Source organism: Cyprinodon tularosa, unplaced genomic scaffold, assembly GCF_016077235.1.
Source record: "Cyprinodon tularosa strain WSP-4 unplaced genomic scaffold, ASM1607723v1 ctg270, whole genome shotgun sequence".
NCBI classification, from domain to species: domain Eukaryota; kingdom Metazoa; phylum Chordata; class Actinopteri; order Cyprinodontiformes; family Cyprinodontidae; genus Cyprinodon; species Cyprinodon tularosa.
In genome coordinates, this window is record NW_024038975.1 from 187,155 (window position 1) to 207,824 (window position 20,670).

The 20,670-nt window shown below is 36.9% G+C and overlaps 2 protein-coding genes across 3 annotated transcripts; both read right to left on the bottom strand.

The window, feature by feature from the left end:
- Positions 1 to 3,084: 3,084 nt before the first annotated feature.
- gpr161a (G protein-coupled receptor 161a) lies at positions 3,085 to 11,768 on the bottom strand. Its single transcript, XM_038289694.1, has 6 exons — positions 11,531 to 11,768; positions 9,223 to 9,610; positions 7,156 to 7,877; positions 6,181 to 6,288; positions 3,792 to 3,917; positions 3,085 to 3,655 (listed from the first exon to the last, which is right to left on the bottom strand). Exons 2-6 carry the CDS (start codon positions 9,564 to 9,566, stop codon positions 3,381 to 3,383), a joined length of 1,575 nt encoding a protein of 524 aa, XP_038145622.1. The 5' UTR covers positions 9,567 to 9,610; positions 11,531 to 11,768; the 3' UTR covers positions 3,085 to 3,380.
- A 1,700-nt stretch (positions 11,769 to 13,468) lies between these two features.
- Positions 13,469 to 19,203, bottom strand: otc (ornithine transcarbamylase). 2 transcript variants are annotated; one of them, XM_038289621.1, is made up of 10 exons: positions 19,045 to 19,203; positions 18,809 to 18,947; positions 18,617 to 18,698; positions 17,270 to 17,357; positions 15,818 to 15,971; positions 15,626 to 15,748; positions 15,507 to 15,560; positions 15,284 to 15,433; positions 13,844 to 13,981; positions 13,469 to 13,763 (listed from the first exon to the last, which is right to left on the bottom strand). In XM_038289621.1, exons 1-10 carry the CDS (start codon positions 19,125 to 19,127, stop codon positions 13,704 to 13,706), a joined length of 1,071 nt encoding a protein of 356 aa, XP_038145549.1. In that variant the 5' UTR covers positions 19,128 to 19,203; the 3' UTR covers positions 13,469 to 13,703. The 2 variants fall into 2 exon arrangements, with proteins under 2 accessions (XP_038145549.1, XP_038145550.1); XM_038289622.1 differs by having other exon boundaries at positions 18,809 to 18,944; positions 19,045 to 19,201.
- Positions 19,204 to 20,670: the final 1,467 nt, after the last annotated feature.

The following is a 20,670-nucleotide window of genomic DNA, read 5'->3' on the forward strand; positions in this document are numbered from 1 at the left end:
AGCTTTTTAATCTAATAAAACCTACGGCTAAGGCGGACCCTCAAAAAATTTAGAGCAAATAAGAAAAAATTATATGAAAAGAAAAAATATATGTTTTAATCATTATTATTATGAACTATTACTTTAAAATAATCAATTAAACATGAAAAATATGATTTAAAACTGAACTTTGATGCTCTTTATTTCTGTAAGACATGGAGGATCCCACCATGTCTCAGGGTATTGAGATCCCTTTTCCCTTCTAACAATATTAGTCTTGTGTGATTCTGTCTTTTTAACTTTAAAAGTGCTCAAAACAGAACACAGAGGATGTGTAAATGTGGATAGTGACATGCTTACAGCACTTATGCACTTTCGGTTCAGCCTTTCCACTATCCCCACTTGTGAGGTGCAATTTGTTTTGTTCCACAGTTTGTTGGAAAGTTTATTTTTGGAAATATAAAACAAAGTTAAAACATGCTAGTTAACATTGTTACGCTAGACAAACATAATTAGGAATAAAAGTAAAATAACACTAAAGTTTTTTGTTTTTACAAATTTTGCAGTATTAGTATTTCTAAAACAGTAAGAAATGATTTGTTAAAAAAGAATCTGGGGTCAGCAGCTCTCTTGGCATGCCAGGCATGACCCAACTCCACTCTATGAGCTTTACATATGAGAAATGGTAGACAAATTTACACTTTAAAGACAATGATGGGTAAGGCAGAGTGAAGATAGCAGGAGGAACTCCTTATGGTGGCAACAGAGGATTTAATTTCTTTATTAATATATAATTTTCAATGTATATAAAATCTAAGTATGTTTTATCAAATTTTTGTTGGGGGAAAAAGATTCTCTAGTTTTAAGGTTGCTTTGTTTTACAACTAAAGTCATGATGCCAAAATATCTGCATCATCTGTTCTAAATAAAGCCTCATGTTAAATTAAAAAAGGCGCTAAAAATCACGACCAAATGTATATCTAACATCACCTTATTTTACAGAGATTTAACATGTGATTTGTTTTACTTCACCCCTCACTGCTTGAATGGGATCATGTTGATATAAGATGCGTTTTGTTCCTAAACAGAAGCTTATATGCATAAACATTTGAAAATCATCTATAATAGATTTATTGATGCTAGACAGGGATTGGAAAGCAGCTTTCCACTTTACAAAACTACTAAATATTGAAGTTGGATGCATGTATGAATGCATACGTCTGACATCCAGGCATTAGTACCAGAGGTGGTCTAAATAGAAATCGTTTTACTGATGATTTCTGTTATATCTTCAGTCATGTGCACACATCTCAATGTTTTCCAAATAACATTGTTTCACTCAAAGCAGATAGTTTGGTATAACGTTTTAATACAAATATCCAAATGTAAAAGGTCATCACTTCTCATTTGTAGTCATTTTCTCCTATAAAAAGAAAGTACCAAATATAAAAACAGGAAACAAATGAGGTAAGACTGAAACATGAGAACTGGACTCGAGTTTTACAATAAGGTTCAATCCACCTGATGAGAATACAAGTGGAAAAAACAAAAAAAACCACGTAACTCCGGAAACACGTCTTCAAGTCAGATTTGAGCTATTAATTCAGCAAAGTTGGTTTCTAAAATATCGGCGTGAAGAACCGACTGTAGAGACCATTTTTTGTACCCGTCTGTGTTCTAAATGATTTGCATTATTGCATTAAAGGAAAACTTGAGAACAGGTTAGTGGTAAGTACCTTAGTTTGCATTACAGAAGTTGGACAGCTGTTTATGATGTAATGGAACTAGAAGCGTTTTCAACCCTACTGATTATTTTAGTGCACCGTTACGATATGTATTACGATCATAACGTATTATGATACATTATGATGAACTAAAAGATATTACCTAGGCTCCAAATTGGTTCTTTAAATTGTGAATTCAATTTAGGTCTATGAATAAGACTGATTTGAAACTAAAACACTTATGACCCAACATGAATTGTAATTAATGTCAAAATCATAAATATTAAGATGTGGCAAATCTATTTAAAGGACTGTTGATACAATCATGATTCAAACATTTTCCTTTTTTTTGCTATCCAAGCTTCTCCTGAGGTCATTTTCCAGCATTTACAATGAATCCAATTTAGGATTTTCTAAAATCCATTTTTAAATTCTGGCTAAAAAAAAACCAAACAAAACTGGCCTAACATTATCCCCAAATGAAATGGACGACAGATCATCTCATCACAGTTCCTGTCACACTGCGCGGTTAGAGGAAGTATTTGATCAAGTCTTAATAAGAACCTTGATAGCGGCTGTGTGGGTTCATAGCACCCCCAACACTATACGTAAAATACGTAGTGCTTTGCGGTTTGTTGCATTAGGAGCTGAACAGCTGCAGACTGCTCTAAAATGGATTAGGAATTATGCAATAAGCAAACTTCAGGTGGTCACCTGGACTCTTAGATTTAACATCAGTGCTCTACAGGACAAGTCTTCAGTTTCAGAACTCTAGGGTCCGATGTTCTGCACTGAATAATCAGATCATTAACAGGACTCTGGAGAAAATGGCTGCATACCAATTCACCCATCTGATAAGATTTGGAAGCAGAGGCGCTTCTAAAAGCTGCAGGAACCTCTGGAAGCTCTTTAAGCCCCTGCAGTTGAGGCTGGTGTTTATAAAGCTATGCCTGCTTGGTGAGTTCATGCATAAACTGCAGGTGTGAGTGGAAAACTCACTACATCCAATTTCTGGTTAACAATTTTCTGTACCATTGTTGACAAAATGTGCAATCAATCTAAAAAGTCCACGATTTTTTTTTACCTATTTAGAATAATGACTGAGGTTTAAAAAAAGCAAGAATGAAAAGTGGAAATTCTTTTTTTTGTTTTCAGTCCATACATCCTATTCTGTACATGATTTGTACCGATCCTGAAAGTAAATAAATACATCGATATTCCAAAGCTTAGAAGCATCCAGTCAACACTGATTTGATTAAATTTGCAGTTATTCAAGTCCTCAAGCAAAAAAAAAAAACAACCAAAAAAAAAAATTGAAGAGACATGACAGTAATGAAAACATCACAGAGGTTGTTGCACAGTGATGTTTTTTGCTTGAGGCGCTAAAGCGAGGTGATTCTTTTTGCATTTTTCAAGCAGGCAATATGAAAAAACTATAAATTTTCTTCCTTATTTTAACTTAGACAAAATGCCGTATTTTAAAAATATATAATGACAAAAGATCTGCAGCAAAAACCTATCATATAAGGTTACAGTAGTACAAAATTCCTATTAGAGTACAAAAATGATATAAAAGGTTTTCAAGACACCAACATCCAACATGGTGGAATGACTATACGCCTCTTCCAATTGCCTTCAGCTACAGAGCCCCATCGCTGAGAACACTGCACAGTGCGTTCAGATGAGCTTTTCCTCCACATCCACTTCCTCCTCCTCCTCTCTGTCGTCCTTCACGATGCCTTCATCGATGCTCTCCAGCCTCAGTCTCTGACCGTCCAGGTATCTGGGTTTCTGCACCCCCCTCGTCATAAAGAGCCCCCCCTGCGGTGCTAGACTCTGCTCAAACAGCGCCAGCTTGGCGTCGCTCTCGATGGCCTTCGCCAAGCAGGAGGCGAAGGAGTCCAGAGATTTATGGACCTCTGCATGGATTTGGACTGAAGACATGTTTTCAGCTGCAAAATGAAATGAAACAAACAAAAACAAAACACAAACATTAAAATTGCTTAGTGCCACCCTGTTTTTTTTCCACTTCTTTGGAATATTTTTTTCTATGATTTTCCCTTCGCCTAATGCCCAATGGTGAGATACCTTTGGAATGCTCCACCTGGTCTTCGAAGGTGACCGAGCTCCGCCTCCTTCCAGATGGGTTCCCGTGGTGCGCAGGCCAGGAGGAGCCATCTGTGCAGGAGTTCTCCAGCAGCATCACATCTGTGCCTGCCGGTTAAAGACAAACAGGATGACTTCCTGTAAACAGGGCTTCACATATTACCTCCCAGTAAAAAAAAAAAATAAATAACCACAACATATTCAGTCAGAAATTACTCATCCTGAAAACAAGAGCTGTTAGACAGGAATGAATGAAGGAACCTTTTGGTCTGGAGTTCAGCTTGAGGCCAGTTTATCTTACAGTTATGGGTAAAAACTAGATTAGACAAAAAAGGACAGATTAATGCATTGAAAAAATCCTTTAGAGACACAAAGCCATTTTAATTTTAATCTTAGGGGTTAAAGAAGGAAATAGAATATAAAAGTTGAGCAAAATGTCAAGAAAATTAAAAGTATATCACATAAAGGAAGCAAAGGGCATCTTTCCTCATTAGAAATACCTTGTTTCTTTTCTTAGTATCAAATAAAATCTTTTTTTCCAGTATTTGAGCTTTCCTGCTTAGTTCCATGGAAAAACTCTCACTACTCTTCCTGACTCACTGCTAAGTCTGAAGGCAGCCACTTCTGTTCCGACGGCACTGTGCACCGGTCAAGTTCATAAGATCGTAAATGTGAACATATACAGCACCTTGGTTAGGGATTACAGGGAAGGCAGCAAGTCAGGCCTTCTCATCCGACATCAGTGTCTGACCTTGTAAATTCTCTAAAGAAAGGAAGGTCAGACTAGAGATGTCCCGATCCAGGTTTTTGCACTTCCGATCCGATACCGATATTGTTTTTGGACTTCCGATCCGATACTGGCCGATACCAGCCTATCCGAGCATGTATTTAAGTTAAAGTATTTAGCCTTAGTTGTAAGACTCATGTTGAAAAGGGTTTTAGTACTCTTGATAACATCTAGCCAGCTAAATTAGGTGAGATTGAACAAAACACAATGCTTGGTAACAACAAACTTACCTGTTTATTAAGAGATAAACACAAACTGGACAAAATTATGAATAGCAATCTGAAATTGCACAGTGAACAGTAAAACCGTAAACAGTTAAAGGTGCAAGTATTACTGAAAGTTTTAATAAAAATGCAAAACAGGAAAACACTGGCGCAAAATAGTGGAATGGATCATTTCAATCGGCGAAACTGGAAAATACGGACCGGATTTTTTTTTAAAAACTGGATCGGCAGTCTGGATCGGCATTTTACATGCTTTGCCGATACGCATTTTTTTTGCCAATATCGGCGTGCCGATCCGACACGTGGATCGGATTGGGACAAGCCAAGGTCAGACATTCCCATAAAGCACTCCCAAACCTTGTAGAAAGTCTTCTCAGACCAACACCACATTAAAGTTTTAGTATAAAGAATGCTAGGCCAATTAAAGGCAACTGACAAAAGACTTTTACCATAAAATTGTATCTTAGCACTCCATAGTAGGCTGAAATATGCAGTTTTTCCAAACCAAAACCTCAATTTTTCACAGTTGGAACAATTGACCTAAAAATCCTCAGAAGTCAGAAATACAGATAGCAAAAATCAGCAGTTTTGTCATCAACTCAAACCATAAAATCCTTTTTTTTCTTTTTTCAAAACAAAAAAACCCTTAAAATTGGTGGGCTTAAATATAAAACCTAATGATAGATATATAAAAGAAACTTTATTTGACAATCAGTTCAATTTAAGTATTTAGGGCTTCAACCAAAATATTCCAGGAATTCATAACCCTACCACTAATACTTAATTCAACTATTTAAAATAATTGATATAACACTTTTTTTTTTTTAAGTATTTTAACAAACACATTTTTATAAAACCAGGACAGAATAGGATTCATTTTCACTAAATAATAAATTAATAATTTAAGCTACATCTAAAAATGTCCATAAATACTGAAATGACAGCTACATGAATCAAAAGTAAGTGAGAAATAAATGGTTAGTAGTTTATATCGCAAATAGTTGTTTGTAAACATTTTCATTTCTGTGCCTCATTTTCCAGAGGTTTATGTTTGAAAGATGAATGCCCTTGAAAAGATTGACTGATAAGCATTTGTAATTAAATGTAATTAAATGGTTGTTCCACAGGAGGAGAAACCTAATCAGAAAGTAGTGATGCACTAAAATGAATCCAAAACAAGAGTAACCAACTCCCCCTGCACCATAAGCAGAAACCCATAGGATAATATGGCAGCATTAACAGCTAGCAGGGGTTAGAGGATTGCTCTTTAGCTGCCGCCTACACCTACACACAGTTACAATCATCATTGGTTTGCAATTTGAGAAAAGTTCATTTGTTTCTTCCAGTGTGTAACTCGTACCTGAGTCCTGAGTAAAGCTGAAGCCGGTGTCTCCTGTGCTGCTTCCTTGGGCTAACAGGTGTCCTCCTCCGGCCAGCATTGCAGTCAGGTGGGGGGACATACCCAGGTCTGAATGGAACAAATAAACACTTTATGAGATGGTACAAAAACAGGCATTCAGGAAATAAAGCTATTTTTAGGCTTGCAAAGCTTTCCTGTCCTTTTCTTTCTTGGGCTAAAACTGTCAGTTAAAAAATAAGTCTACCCAAGAGCCAAAGAAATAGAAAAATACAAGTGGATTTTTGTGGAGCGGGGTTTGTATCTATTCTCTTTTGTATGTTTGTACACAAAAAAAGAGCATGCACTATTTAAATTAAACAAACCAGTAATTTCTTTAAAGATTTTCTGTAGGAGAGGGATGTGTATAGAACTGTGCATGTTTTGCATGTTTAATGTGGGCTAGATTAGAAATAATAAAAAAGGTCAATTTTCATCATAAAGCACATACGTTATTAGACTTCAGTCTTTCTATTCAAAATGCCTGCTGTATTAGGTTTATTTCCTTTATAAATTAAAAGCAGATTTTGGAATACAAAAGTCAGCATTTGAGTAATGGTTATTGGATAGATGTGTTCATATTAACTAGAAAATTAAAGATTATTTAAAAAATGTCTTTACAAAAATATTAATTCTTTGTGTTGAAACAAAAACAATGCTTTATCTGTGGGAGGATTTTAACTTGTCTGTATCCTTATCACTCAGCTTCCTGTACTTTGGGTAACAAGTCCATCTGGAATCAGATGGGAGCCATACAGCTGCAGTTAGTGAAGAATTATAATAATATAATAACTAATAATCTTCCACTGGTTACTCTTTCTATCTTTTCTATAGTTTAGAAATGCATTAATAATTAGAAACATCCAACTAATAACTATATCTTTGTAGAAATATGCCATCAAAGTTCACATACACACAGAGCCTCTTATGTTCTCCCACCTGTGATCCTGTTTGAGATGCTGAAGAGGCGGGACGTTCGCTGCCTTGTGGCGAAAGACTCTCTGTAGTAGCGATCGCCGAAGCACATTCCCAGCAGCTCCTTTCTCACAGTTTTATTCCACAGGCCGTAGATAAGTGGATGGCAAACGGCGCTGCAGAAAGAGAGCCACGCTACCAGAGTCTCCAGCCCCTGAGAGACACTGCCCTGCCCCCACAGAGCCTCTGTACACACCACTCCAACGTACGGTCCCCAAGTCACGAGGAAGGTGCCGATCACCACCAGGATGGTGACAAAGGCCTTGCACTGACTCCCTGCGTACACGAGGCTCCTTCTGCTCCCATTAGAAGACGTGGAAGTGCTTGAGTTCTTGCGTCCGTTTCTCTGAGCCCCCGCTGAGTCCTCCTGGGCTACGACAACGGCCCCACAGTGGATTTTTCTGGCTTTCATGCGAGCGACGCGGAAAATGAATCCATAGCAAGCCAACATGATGCAGAAGGGCGGGAGGATGCACCAGATTACCCAGAAAGCAGTGTAACTGGGGTCTCTGGACCAGGATGCAACACATGTCCGCTTTAAACAGTCAAACTCAAAGGAGGACCATCCGAACAACGGGGGCAGACAACCCACTAAGGAGTGTAGCCACACGTAGACGATGACCACCGCCGCCCTGTTCCCTGTTATCTTCATAGGGTAGATCATCGGGTAGAGCACGGCGTAGTACCTGTTGGGATTAAATAGGAACATAATGAAGAAATCTGTCAAATAGGAGCCAAAAAACCCAAGAGGCTGCTGAGATGGAAGAGGCCGATACAGGAGCTGAAAGCTGCAGGAGCCCACTGAGAGGTCTGTAATGCGTTCTGATTAAAGCCGCAAACAACAGACAGACGGGAGCTTGGCAGGAGAACAAAAAAACCGCTGTGTAACCAGAAATCCCCCAAGGTGCTGAGGAGAACTAGGAGAGCAATGAGAACACCGAGGACTGAGCTACTGAGAAAATCCAGTCAGAGCTTTGAAAGGTCAGCATGCAGGCAGAAAACACAACTGATCTCAGGTAGTTCAAAATGCTGAAGTACAGGTCATGTGTATAAATCAATTATCCTAATACCTGATGGTCTTAGACCTACAAATCTGTATTGATGTGACTGTTTTCCAGAGTTGCACATTAAACTTTTAAATGTTTGAAAAAAAATGAGCTCAGATCTTATTTATGATCTGCCCCAGCATAAAGCAGAATTGTGGAAAATTATCTGTGCGTCTGCAGCAGTAAGATTCTATTCTTTTATCTTTTTTTGATCTCCACTTTTATCCGCCCACTATTTAATTTTACTTTATTTTATTGATTTAACAAAGAATAATTGGTCTTTATCAGACTGTTAAAACAACAACAGTGGGTCTTTAGTCAGGGGTCTTCTCCTGGTCCGAATTCAATAAAAACCTGGTCCGGTTTTTATTGAATTGAGAAGGTAAGTGACACACTTTGTCGATGTGACAAAGCAAATTACATTTAAAATAAGAAATAACAATTGCATTGTAATTTCAAGTGCATATTATCTAATTGTCTTATTTTAAGGGTAAAAATACTCCTTCCATTGGCAGATCATCCAGTGCACACCAGTCTCAAGTCCTTTGCAGCCTCTAAACACATTTTTCTTCCTGCATTTTTTTTTTCAACTCCTTCCATCTTCCCATTAACTCTATACTTTTTAAACAAGAACAATTCTCTTGAGAGATACTTAAAGCTTGGAATATAGTTTTACAGAAACTTCACTAAAGTTCTTCACAACATCCTCTCTGACCGTCTGCTACATTCCTGCACAACCTCATAAAATCGCATTAAAATCCACTGAAATTTGTTAAGAAAATGTTGAACCATGTAAAAGGTATAAGTAATAAACCTTTTTCAGTTATAAGGCTTCTGAATGTACCAAAGTAATAAAATATGTAAGAAAAATTGGCAAAATAAAAAGAATAAAACCAATCGAAGCTTGGTCCGTAATTAATCTCATCTAGAAACTGATGCATGCAAATATTATTTAAATGCAAGTATACATTGATTGGGGTCTGACCTGTCAATAGCGATAGCCCCGAGGGTCATCATGCTGGCTGAGCTGATGAGCAGGTAGAGCAGGGCGGTGAAGTTGCACCACACCACCCCGAAAACCCATTCCCTTTTGGCCGAGCTCACAGCCACAAACGGCAGCACCAGCACGGACAGCAGCAGGTTGGACAGGGTCAGGCTGAACACAAACTTGTTGCTAGGCGTGAGAAGGTAGGGCCTGCGATAGAGGGTGGCCACGATCAGCAGGTTCCCCAGACAGGCCAGGAGCGTGATGGTCACTATGGACACCGACTCCAGCGCTGCCAGACCGTTGCCATTCCCCGCTGAGGTGCAGTTCCTACTGGAGTTCATGGTGAGAGACTGGACCACCGGACGGGGAAGGCTACTGTGGAAGTCTGCATTGAAAGATTGGGGGGGAGAAAAAGGGCTGTTATGCATATATTGAACATGAAACAGACCAGTATTAGTTTTATTCTTTATTAATCATGTGTATTGTTAATCTGTTAGCCAGATTAGATTGAGTAGAAGGCCTTCCTTCACATGGTGGATTACATTGTGTCAACAGAGGCCATCTAATGAGGACAGTCTTCTTGTCTGTAGAAGATACGCAGGATAAGGATACATCCTGGAGCCGGACTGATAGAGGAGAGCTATCTGTAATTCTGAGGCATAGAGGCAAGAAAGTCAGGGCATGGATGGCGTGTCTGTTTCTAACACGAACAGCTAAGCATCCACCTGATGCGACACAGACTCATGAGGTATAGGAAGCAGGAGATGTGCGGGGCTCATTTTTGCTGGATGCCAACACTTGCTGACGTTTTGAGCCCACCACTGTGCCGATGGCAAGCTATTTCTCTGTTACTTTTTTACTCCTTTTTTTTATAGTCCTTTTTATATGTTTTTTACCAAATTTGAGTTAAGAATAATTATACTAGGTAACTTGCTTGCAGGAAAAGAACCGGAAGGGAAGTTCTGAGGCGTAACCGCCTTCAGGGGGGGACCTAACTTCCCTATTTAACACCGGTAAATCACCTGATATGTTGACAAGAAGGCAGCCACAGTAATCGGAAGATTTTTGATTAGTTTGATTATTTTATTTATGGTTGCAAAGCTCTTTCGACTAAACATATTTTAGAAAATAAGTAAGTTTTATTGGAGCAGCCAGACTTTCAGTAACACAGATGGATGAACTGATCCATGGATAAATAAATAAATAAATAAATAAATAAATACAAAAGAAATGAATAATATGAAATCAATATAAATAGCAAGATAGATGATGCTTTCCTTAGACAAGGGAATAATTAATAAAAACCATCTATCCATTTTCTGGCACTCTTAATCCCAAGTGGGGTCACGAGAGGTGCTGGTGCCCATCTACAGCTGTCTAAGGGCGAGAGACGGGGTACACCCTGGACAGGTTGGCAGTCCATCGCAGGGCAACAGAGAGAAAAACAGTACAAACAACCACTCACGCACACCTAAGGAAAATTTAGAGAAGCCAATTAACAGTCATGTTTTTGGACTGTGGGAGGAAGCCGGAGTACCCGGAGAGAACCCACTCATGCTCAGGGAGAACATGCAAACTCCATGCCAGGAATCGAACCTGAAATGTTTTGCTGCAAGGCAGCAGTACTACCCACTGCTCCACTGAATAAAAACCAGCTATCTAAATATGTTTCCATTAGCTATTTCCAGACTTGAAAAAAACACTTTATTGAAAATTTTGCCTTCTCCCAGTTTCCATAAAAAAAAAAAAATCCTTAAATAAATCCTTTTAAAAATAAAACAGATAACTCAAAAAAGAAACCGAGAACAAACAGCTATGATCAAATAAATCTTGATTAATTTTCCAACAAAAAGTCTGAACCTATCAAATTATAAAATTCCCCAAATAGGAGGATTAATTTTCTTTCTTTGTGTATAAAATCAACGTTAATGCTACTCGCATACCTTTGTATAAAACCCCTGAACATGTTTTTGGAGTCATTCGCCTGATAATAACACATATAATAAAGTTATAACAAAGAAAGATTTAAACGTACGGGATAGCTTCAACTAAAGCTTAAACTCCCACCAAACATTGAACTCTGCTGAAAGTTAAGCCTTTATAGCTTCGTCTGTTAGCATATTTCTGTTGTTGGTGACAACAGTGATTAAAGCTGTGGAATTTAATGGTTTTTCTGAACAGAGGGATTGAATTAAACGGAGAACAGGAGCGTGTAACGGTCATATTCAGCTACCGTTAGTTAGCTAAGTTAGCTCTAACTTTCCCCCATTCCCCCCCTCCCTGAACTCGGCCTTTTTTTTTTTACCTGCTTTTGTTCGGCGCTGGGGCTCCACATTCTTCTACGCAAAGACGAAACATCCATCTTGGTTTTGTATTTCCTCACAACCCGAAGAAAGACGGGAGGAAATGGAGAGAAATGGGTCAAAGCCGGTGATTGTGGGGAAACTTTGGTATGGTTTTGTTCTTCCTCAGATTTATCTCGGACGACCAGCTGTGGTTGCAATGGCGTCCTCCTCCTCCTCCTCCTCCTCCTCCTCCTCCCACCCAAAGCTCCAGCTCCCTCTCCGAGCTGCCGCTCTCTACGTGGGTGGTCGTCGAAAAAAAAAGGCCGTTATATCCCACTGGTTAATTTCTTTCATTAAATAAATAATTTATTGGATTTGTTATACTTTGTGCATACAGATACATAAATTGTACATTGTTTTTGGGGAGCAGCACAAATTTTGTGTTCGCTTGTTGCTGTATTTTCTTTTTTTTATTAAACCAACGGATCAATACTCGCTGAGAGAGTTTTCTGTTTCTGAATGAAGTTACCTGATTTGTTCGGACTGGACCACACACAGAGATCATAGCTTCCCGCTACAAATGTGACACCCGCAAACGAGCCCACTCTATCTGCTAGCTCATTCAGTGAACTGTTTATTAATCAATATGTTTTCGTGTGTATTTGGCAGCAGAGAATGAATGCCTTTAATGACTCCTTTGATACCAGGTCACTATTCGGACAGGCGGTTTTGTGACGCACACAGGTAGAGCTAAAGTTCATGTTTGTTATGCCTGAAAACACTGCCTGGAGCAGTGAATTTTCCCCTCACTAATTTTGGCTAAAATTGCTGTGGTCCCTATTTAGAGTTGTGCTTTCAGTATCATTTTTCAAGTGGCTGCATTCTGTATTCTAGATAATGAGGAATATAATATAATATAAAATAATAGAATAGAATAGAATAGAAAATCAATTTATTGTCCCACTATAGGGAAAATTCCGGTGTTTACAGCAGCAAAAATATTATGAAAAAAAAAAAGGTCACACAAATATGGACCTTAGAAAAAATATGAGAATAATATCATAGCTACGAGTTAAAGAGTTTATTGATAGAATGTAATTATAGGAGTTAAATAATAGAGTAGAATAAAAAAAAAAATACCATTGTGATATTAGAAAATATTTGGATCTTGGGCAGCAGGCCAAAATATATATTCTTTATGAGAATAATTGTTTTATGAGTTCACATCTGTACTTTTTGTGCTGCTTTTAGACCTCTTGTATAAATTAATGACTGTATACCAGCTTTAGGCGACATGTGTTCTGGAAATGTATGCATCCCCATGCATATGTCCAAAATTTTCTTTTTATTTTTATTAAATCAAAGTATTATGTTAGGCCTTACGCCATGTAGAAGTTGGATAGAAGTTGAAAGAATTCTCCCTCTTTTTGCTTGAGCTAAGCTACATGATACGGATCCACGAAAAGAGCTCTAATTCCCACCCTAAACAACCACACGTCACCTACAGTCCTCCAATCAGGGACTGTGACGCATTAATGCTTTTAACCACGAGGTGACGCACTTTCCCAAAAAATAAATACCAGAATTTAAACCTTTTAAATCACTTTTTTTGTTTTACAGTTCATGGTTCAAACTTTGTTGGATTTTTCTAACAAACAGAATTACATGTTAAAGTAAACCCTGATTTTAGATAAAGCTGTGACTTTAACACAAAATAAGGGAAAAAAATAATATTCATACATATTTATATATTTCTTTATTTCAGGCACTCTCCATCAAGTTCAGATAACTGTAAAAGCATTAAATACGACAGATAATGTTTTATTCTACGGACAACAATTTCATTCAAAATTAAATAAATAAATAAAAAAACATAAATGAATATCCATTTAAGGTAAAACTAAATAAATATCTAAACAATCTTTAAATAAATAAATAAATCTAGAAATAAATTAAAATTTGGTAAAATGTTCTGTTAAAATATGTATTTTTTCATTGGTATATTATATATTATAGATTTTGTGGAATATTTATTAATAATTTATCAATAGAGGTATTTAATTATTTTATTTGTTATGAAACGATTCTCCATATAATTTATAACAACAACATAAATAAAAAAAGTAAACCCATCATTTGGAAAAAAAACATGTAACATTTTCAGAGAGTCCAAGGTAAATTCCACCTTAAAGGTCAAAATTTAGGAATAGAGGTCTGTGGAGTATAATCAGTCAAAAGAGAGACCATCAAACCCTAAAAAAGGAAAATAGGTGAAATTATTAAACAGAAAAAAGAAGAAATAACAAATGTGAAGAATTTCCCCATCATCTTACCATGATGGTCCATTTCCTATTCTCAGCTTCAGGAAAAACAAGGGAGCGGGACGAGTAAAACACCTGGTCATCCACCTCTTCCAACTTCCTGGGGAGGCAGTGAAGGAAGGTCCAGTCTGGTTTGGCCACACTTCCAGTCTATTTTCATCCATACCCCCCCAAAAAATAGAATTTATATTTCTAAGTCACTCAAATTATACATTTAATAAAGCTTTTTTTTTTTTTTTATCAAAGTTCTGTTTTAGTAACAGATTGTTTCAGACTTGTTGAACTACTGTGATATAAAATTACAAACTAAAGATAAATTAATAAAACTTTGTTTAAAATCTGTTATGTGTCCTGAACTACCTACTTCCTCAATATATAGACAGATGAAAGACATCTAGTATGGGGAACGTAATCACAGAGCATTGCAGACATGGTCATACCAGTTTGACATTTTACATTTTCTCTCATTACTCCCCAAAACTTTGAGTCATTACACTGGGATTTAATTTGATAGGCAAACTTAAACACTGACATAATTGGGAAGAGCATCCATAGCTTTGGTACAGGGTCATCGAGCAGGCACCGCCCTCTGCTGCACGATCAAGGGTACTACCCACAAGTCACGAATCAATTTGGAGCAAAAGTAAAAATGAGGGTGTAACTTTTGAAGTTAAATTTGGGAATCACAGCCGCAGATTCGTGCACTTGTAATCATTGGTTTGTATTTGTGTTAAGAAAAAAAAATGAAGATTTTAATAAAGATTTGTTTTCCCCATTTTGTTTCGGATCAGCTGGAGCGAACTGAATGGAAGACATTTTTGATGTGCAACTCACAGAACACAATTTGTGTACTGTGTATTTTTTGCATAGTGAAAGAAGAAAAAAAATGAAATTAAAAAGCTCCAAACTTACAATGCACAAGTAGTTTTGCAACATAAGTTCTGGGCTATTTAGAGCGAAACTGAGACTGTAAGATGTTTTTGATATGCAACTGGTAGAACACAATTTGTGTTTTTGAACTTAAAATTTGAACAGGTGTAAAAAGAAATTTACTTGTGATATTTTTGTCATTCTACAATTACAGAACTTATAATGTAACTCTCTCTCAGCTTACAGGAGTGATGCTTTGATGTTTGCTAAGCCATAACAATGCTTTTGTTTGGCTTCTATATAAAGCCTGGAACTCAACACTACTACAGACATTTTGAATGGAGAATTCCTCTGGATGGGAAGCGAAACATCTTCAAACTTGGAAAAAAAAGTCAAGTGGTTTGTCTTTAACTTTTTTTGGAATGACTATGACCGGGATGACTAAGAATCTTCACCAGCACGTTGACCTTTAGTCGTACCCCACATGAGAAAATGTGAAAATGATCAAAGGATATGACTGACTGACTCCGTGGAGTATCATAACTGATCTTTAAACACCAACTACACAAGCTTCTTCCTTGCCTGCATGGTTATCTGGTATCCTTGGAAGTCTTTCAGCCTCCTTTTCTTCTCTTCTTCCTGACCCATGCTGACCCAAGTGTCAGTGACCAACACATTGCTGCCATGGGCAGCCTCCATCGGATCAGAGGTCAGAATGAGTTGGGTCCCATGCTGAGACAGAACCATGGTTAGAATGGGTGAATGTTGTTAACCAAGAATGACTTTAATCAGTCTAAAACCTCACTTCTATGGAGAGCCTCTGTGCCTCCTCAGTGACACTCCTGTCTGGTTCATAACCCTGTGGATAACAATGAATTTAGGGTGATCCCATGAAAACACATGACAGTCTGAGAAGACGCAAACCTTTGGTGTGGCAACTTTAAGATGAACCCCTAGTTTGGCAGCGGCCATCATAAAAGAGTGGAGGACATTGTTTCCATCTCCAATCCAGCTCACTGTAAGTCCACTAAGAGATCCATAATGCTCCTAGAAGAAAACAGTGAGGGTTAAGTGGGTTCATTATATGAATAATGGTATACTGAGGTAAAATGCTACCTGCAAGGTAAGGAAGTCTGCCAGAATCTGGATGGGGTGATATAGGTCAGAGAGTCCGTTAATGATGGGGATAGATGCCTCCTGGTCCAGCTCCTCCAGAGTCGAATGGCTGTAAACTCGTGCCAAGATGATATCGCAAAGTCCTGAGAGAACCCTGTGCAAACATATATGCTACACAAAACATCCAGAAAACATCCAGGAAACCCACTGCTTTCTAACAAATCACAGGCAACTATAAATATAAGGTAGAATGTGTCTGAAAAAAAGTATTCCAGCTTTCTGCTCATCATAGGGATGCTTACCATTGGATGGGTCTAAATTATATTTTCATCTGGATATGTCTGCCCCATTGTGTAATGACCCCACTAAGCAACTACAATAGGGATTATTTGAAAAAAAATAAAAAAAATAAAGCAGCTTATGATGACTTCTATATTTTACCATCTCTACCTAACCTAATGTATCTGGGGCAGTGACATGTCATATTTCATATTCGAAAATATATTCAATACAGCCCTATTTTGTGTTTTTAGGTCGCAAGCAGGTCAACATTTAATGCTAAACAGACTGTTCTAGTCTTCATTCACAATTACAGAGTAATAAATACAAGCAAATATTTTGAAAACATGTTTTATGCATCCTTTTTACAAGTTAACATAAAACATTTAGTTCGAATGGCAGTTGCTTCTTCTCTCTTCGATTAACAAAATACTCATGTCTTGAATATTTTATGATTTAAAAAAGGCAGAGATGTCATATCTGTACTTTACCTGAGTGTGAAGAGAATCTGCCTGGTAATATTCAGTGTTGTTGAATATTGATTCCATGATGTTAGAACATATTTTTGCTGCTATGCTTTAGGTAACTCACTTAAGGTGTAAGCAATCCTGCATAGCTTTCTTTACTATATGTTTATAGAATAATTCCGAGCGACATGTATTATGAAGAGGGGCAAACATTGCAGGTAATGGATCAGATATTTCCCACCGTCTCCCCTTTTACTATGTTTTGCAAAGTTCTATTTCAATGTAATACTTTTTGCAAATTTATAGCTGTAAAAAACAGCTTTAAAAGGGTTCAGCTGCTTATGCAGGATTTTGGTTCAGTTCAATCTGTATTATCCTGTCTGAAATTTATATTAAGAACACATTTATGCCAGGTCAGTGTTTTATGTTCTCTGTATCAACAAAGTTAGCAGCAAAAAAAGGAACATGAACTTATTTTCTGTCCATAGAAATGTTTTTTTTTATATATATATAAATTAAATTTTTTTGTTGTTGTATTTACTAATGCTAAAACTTAAAATTACTTATGCTTTTACTTCAGTCAATTATTTCATTTGGTACTTTTACTTTTACCAGAGTAATGTATTTGCACCAGTAACTGTTCTTTTATTTAATTAAAGAATTTGATTACGTTTAAAACCTCACAAAAAATAAAAATAAAACACACCTTGCTGTGTCAGTGCTGCTTTCATTCACTCCCAAGTGGATGTCCTGTGAGGTTAGAAAACAGGGGTGGCCACCCAGCAATGCAAAACCTGAAGTATATATAAAAAAAAACAACATACATTTTCATAAAAGTCCAGATACTGGAGATATTCATTTGAAAACAAACACATACTCTGAAAATACATACATGAACACTAGCCTGATATACTTGCTTGTAGAAGAAACCCCCATTCTTTTTCATATTTTGCCATAATTCAGCCATAAAAGTCAAAGTCCTTTACAGTCATTTTAGCTTATATACCAACGCATATCAGTAATTGTAAATTGGAAAAAATGACTGATGCCTTTAAACATCTGTCTGAAAATAAAACCCTGAAAGGCTGGGCATGTTTTCTCCTTCATGAATCAACTTTTGCTGCCTCAACAGCTGCAAGTCTTCAAGGTTTTGCCATCACAACAGTCACATTTCTCAGACACAATCAGATTTGATGGAGACCCTTTGTGAAAAGTGTTGCCACTTTCGGCTGAATTAAGGTCTAGACTACAACTGGGCTATTCTTACACATGATCATACAATAATTTGTATTTTTTTACACCCTGTATTTAGCTTCATGCACCTTGTCTTTAACTTTGATCAGCATTTCTATCCCTGGTGGAGAGAAGTCTTCCCACAGCATGATGATGCCTACACCTTGTTTCACTGCAGAGATTACTTATTTAGAATAGCACACAGTTTCAATCTCAGTTTCTCTTTTTAGCAACCAAATGCTGTTTTAAACAGGTGACACTGTGGTGTCTGACCTGTCTGTTGTATTCTTCAGTTTTAATTTCACTAATGTTCTAAAATAAACCTCTGTGGCTTTTAAACCACAGCTGTTTTTTATTAAATTAACCACAGGCTCAGTCTGGCAATTAGGCAGCTTCTATAGGTCATTGGTTGCATTGGATTGTATTTGTATCAGATTAAAAACGAATAAATAGGCTTCATATTTTTACCTAAAAAAAAAAAAACATTAACACATTTTCCTTATCTTCACAATTGTGTATTACTTTCGGTTGTTCTAGTGACAAAAAATCCCAATAAGCTAACTCTAAGTTTACAGGTTTAATGGGACAAAAGGGAGCCGTGTGTTCACTGTGTTTTGTTTCTCTTCTTTTTTTACAGGCTTACCCTGAAAGTTAGCTTTCAGCAGTTCTTTTGTTTCTCATAACAATGGCAGGCAGGGCACAGCATTGCACAAAATACCACCAGAACATATTTGATTTAAACTGATCAATGCTAAAAGCTATAAACTAAGTTTCCACACAGCAGTTTTTATTTAAAGCTCCATGTAGAAAAACTGAACACCTGTTTCTGTGGACATTCTTGTTCTGGTGCTCCTCTTCTCAAATATCATTGCAATCGCCTTTCCTTGCAGAAGAGGCAGATACTGAAATAGAAACAGCATTTGGCTCCTTTAAAACACTTACCGGTAAGTAAAACTGGACATGTGAAATGCATTGACACTGATTTATGCATTTGTTCTCTTTATTTTAATACCTGCTTTTCATGCTTTATCTGATGCTTGAGGTCTCCTGATACCCACAAAAGCCGTTTGATTTCATCAGAGCTGAAATCTTTAAGTGTGAGACAGCTGCGACCTTTTAAACTGACTGAACTTAAAGAAGCTGCAGCACTGCTGAAAAAAGGCAACAATATTTCTATGATTTACATTACCATGCAATGTTGATGGAAATTTTAGTGCAATCACCTTTAAATAAAGTGGAATTGCTTACCTAAATCCCCTACGTCGGTTGTAATGGAAAGATTTCATACATTTCAAAAGGCAACTGGTGACAGATAAGAGATTTAGAGGCATCACGGTTTAAGAGTCAATAAAAGAGCCTAATGTTTAGCGGCTTTTGAGATGAGAAAGTCAAAGGGGGCTGCACCCTTTAAACATCGAGAGAACCTCTGAGTGGGTGGAGTAGAGGGATCTAACAACAGCAGATAAACTGCAGAGTAAACAAGTCCCCTAACTGTGTATAAATACTTTGTTACTGCACCTAAGTAGCTTGTTTTTTTATCTGCACTTTACACAAGTATTCCTCTTTTAGAGGACTTTTTTACTTGAAAACTGATATCCTTTCTACTTTTACCTTCTCCTAACTTTATTATTTACTACATATTGATAACAACGTAACAGAACAGCTGCAACGAAATAGGGAAATCCACAGGTGCAAAGTGAATCTGTATGTTGGAGCCCAGCTTCTTGATCGAAAAACACAGACAGGATAATAGGCATGTAATTACTGGTTGTGAATACATGTCTGTATTATCCTGTCTATTTTTTTTCATGTTCTCACCCATGGCCCCTGTGCTGAAGACATGATAATAAATACATTTCTAAAGAGATGTGCTGGAACCGACAGTTATTTGGACCCATTTAATTTTTTTTTCCTTTACAATTCTGTTTTGGTTTTGATTTAAAAAAATGAAGGTGGCAGCTTCAGTCGTATGGAAATAGGATCACAGTTTATGTTATTCCTATCGAAACTGAAATAATACTCCTTTTTGTTATAGCAAACTTTTTCAGTTTTACTTGAATTCTACCTATGATTTGATTAAAACTGGTCATTTTTATTTAAAATAAAACAAACATGTGTAAGTTATTTGACAACCCTGTTGGATTCAGGAAAAATAACTTTGCAAATAAATAGAAATTGACTCTGCACACCGAAAGAGGATCAAGCAGCGACTGCAGAAGCAGAAGGAAAAGCCCACCCAACATCAAGCTTTTCTTCTCCGAATCCCCTCCTGCAGCCGTCTTTTATTGACAGAACATAGCACATGATTACAAAACAGTATTTGTTCATACATAACAATTGATCAGTTCATACAGACAGGATGCTCCACCAGAATCATGAGGAAGGATGGTCTCCTGACTGCATCACAAGACACAGTGCAGCATCTCTCAGCACAAACGATTCTAAAGCACACATTCATTTTATAATCATAAACCTGACAATCACTTTTTCTGAATTATTAATGTTCATGACCTAATATTACAAATAATAGTTTTATTTAATCTTTTGGTAGATTTATTTAACAACAAAGGAACTTTTTAACTTTTTTCTATTGCATGGGATTTAAATTAAAATTGACATTTTTAAGCCAAAAATAGATTTTTTTTTTTATAGGAACAACACAAAATTTGTAATAAATAGAATAGAATAGAAAATCCCTTAATTGTCCCATAATGGGGAAATTCTGGTATTACAGCTGCAAAAAGATTATAGAAAAATGGTCACACAGGACCTCAGAACAGTGCATGAAAATTATATAATAATGAAGAGTTAAACAAAAATAAACCAAATAAAATACTTTACTGTAGAGTCTTTTAACAATATAAATAATGTGCA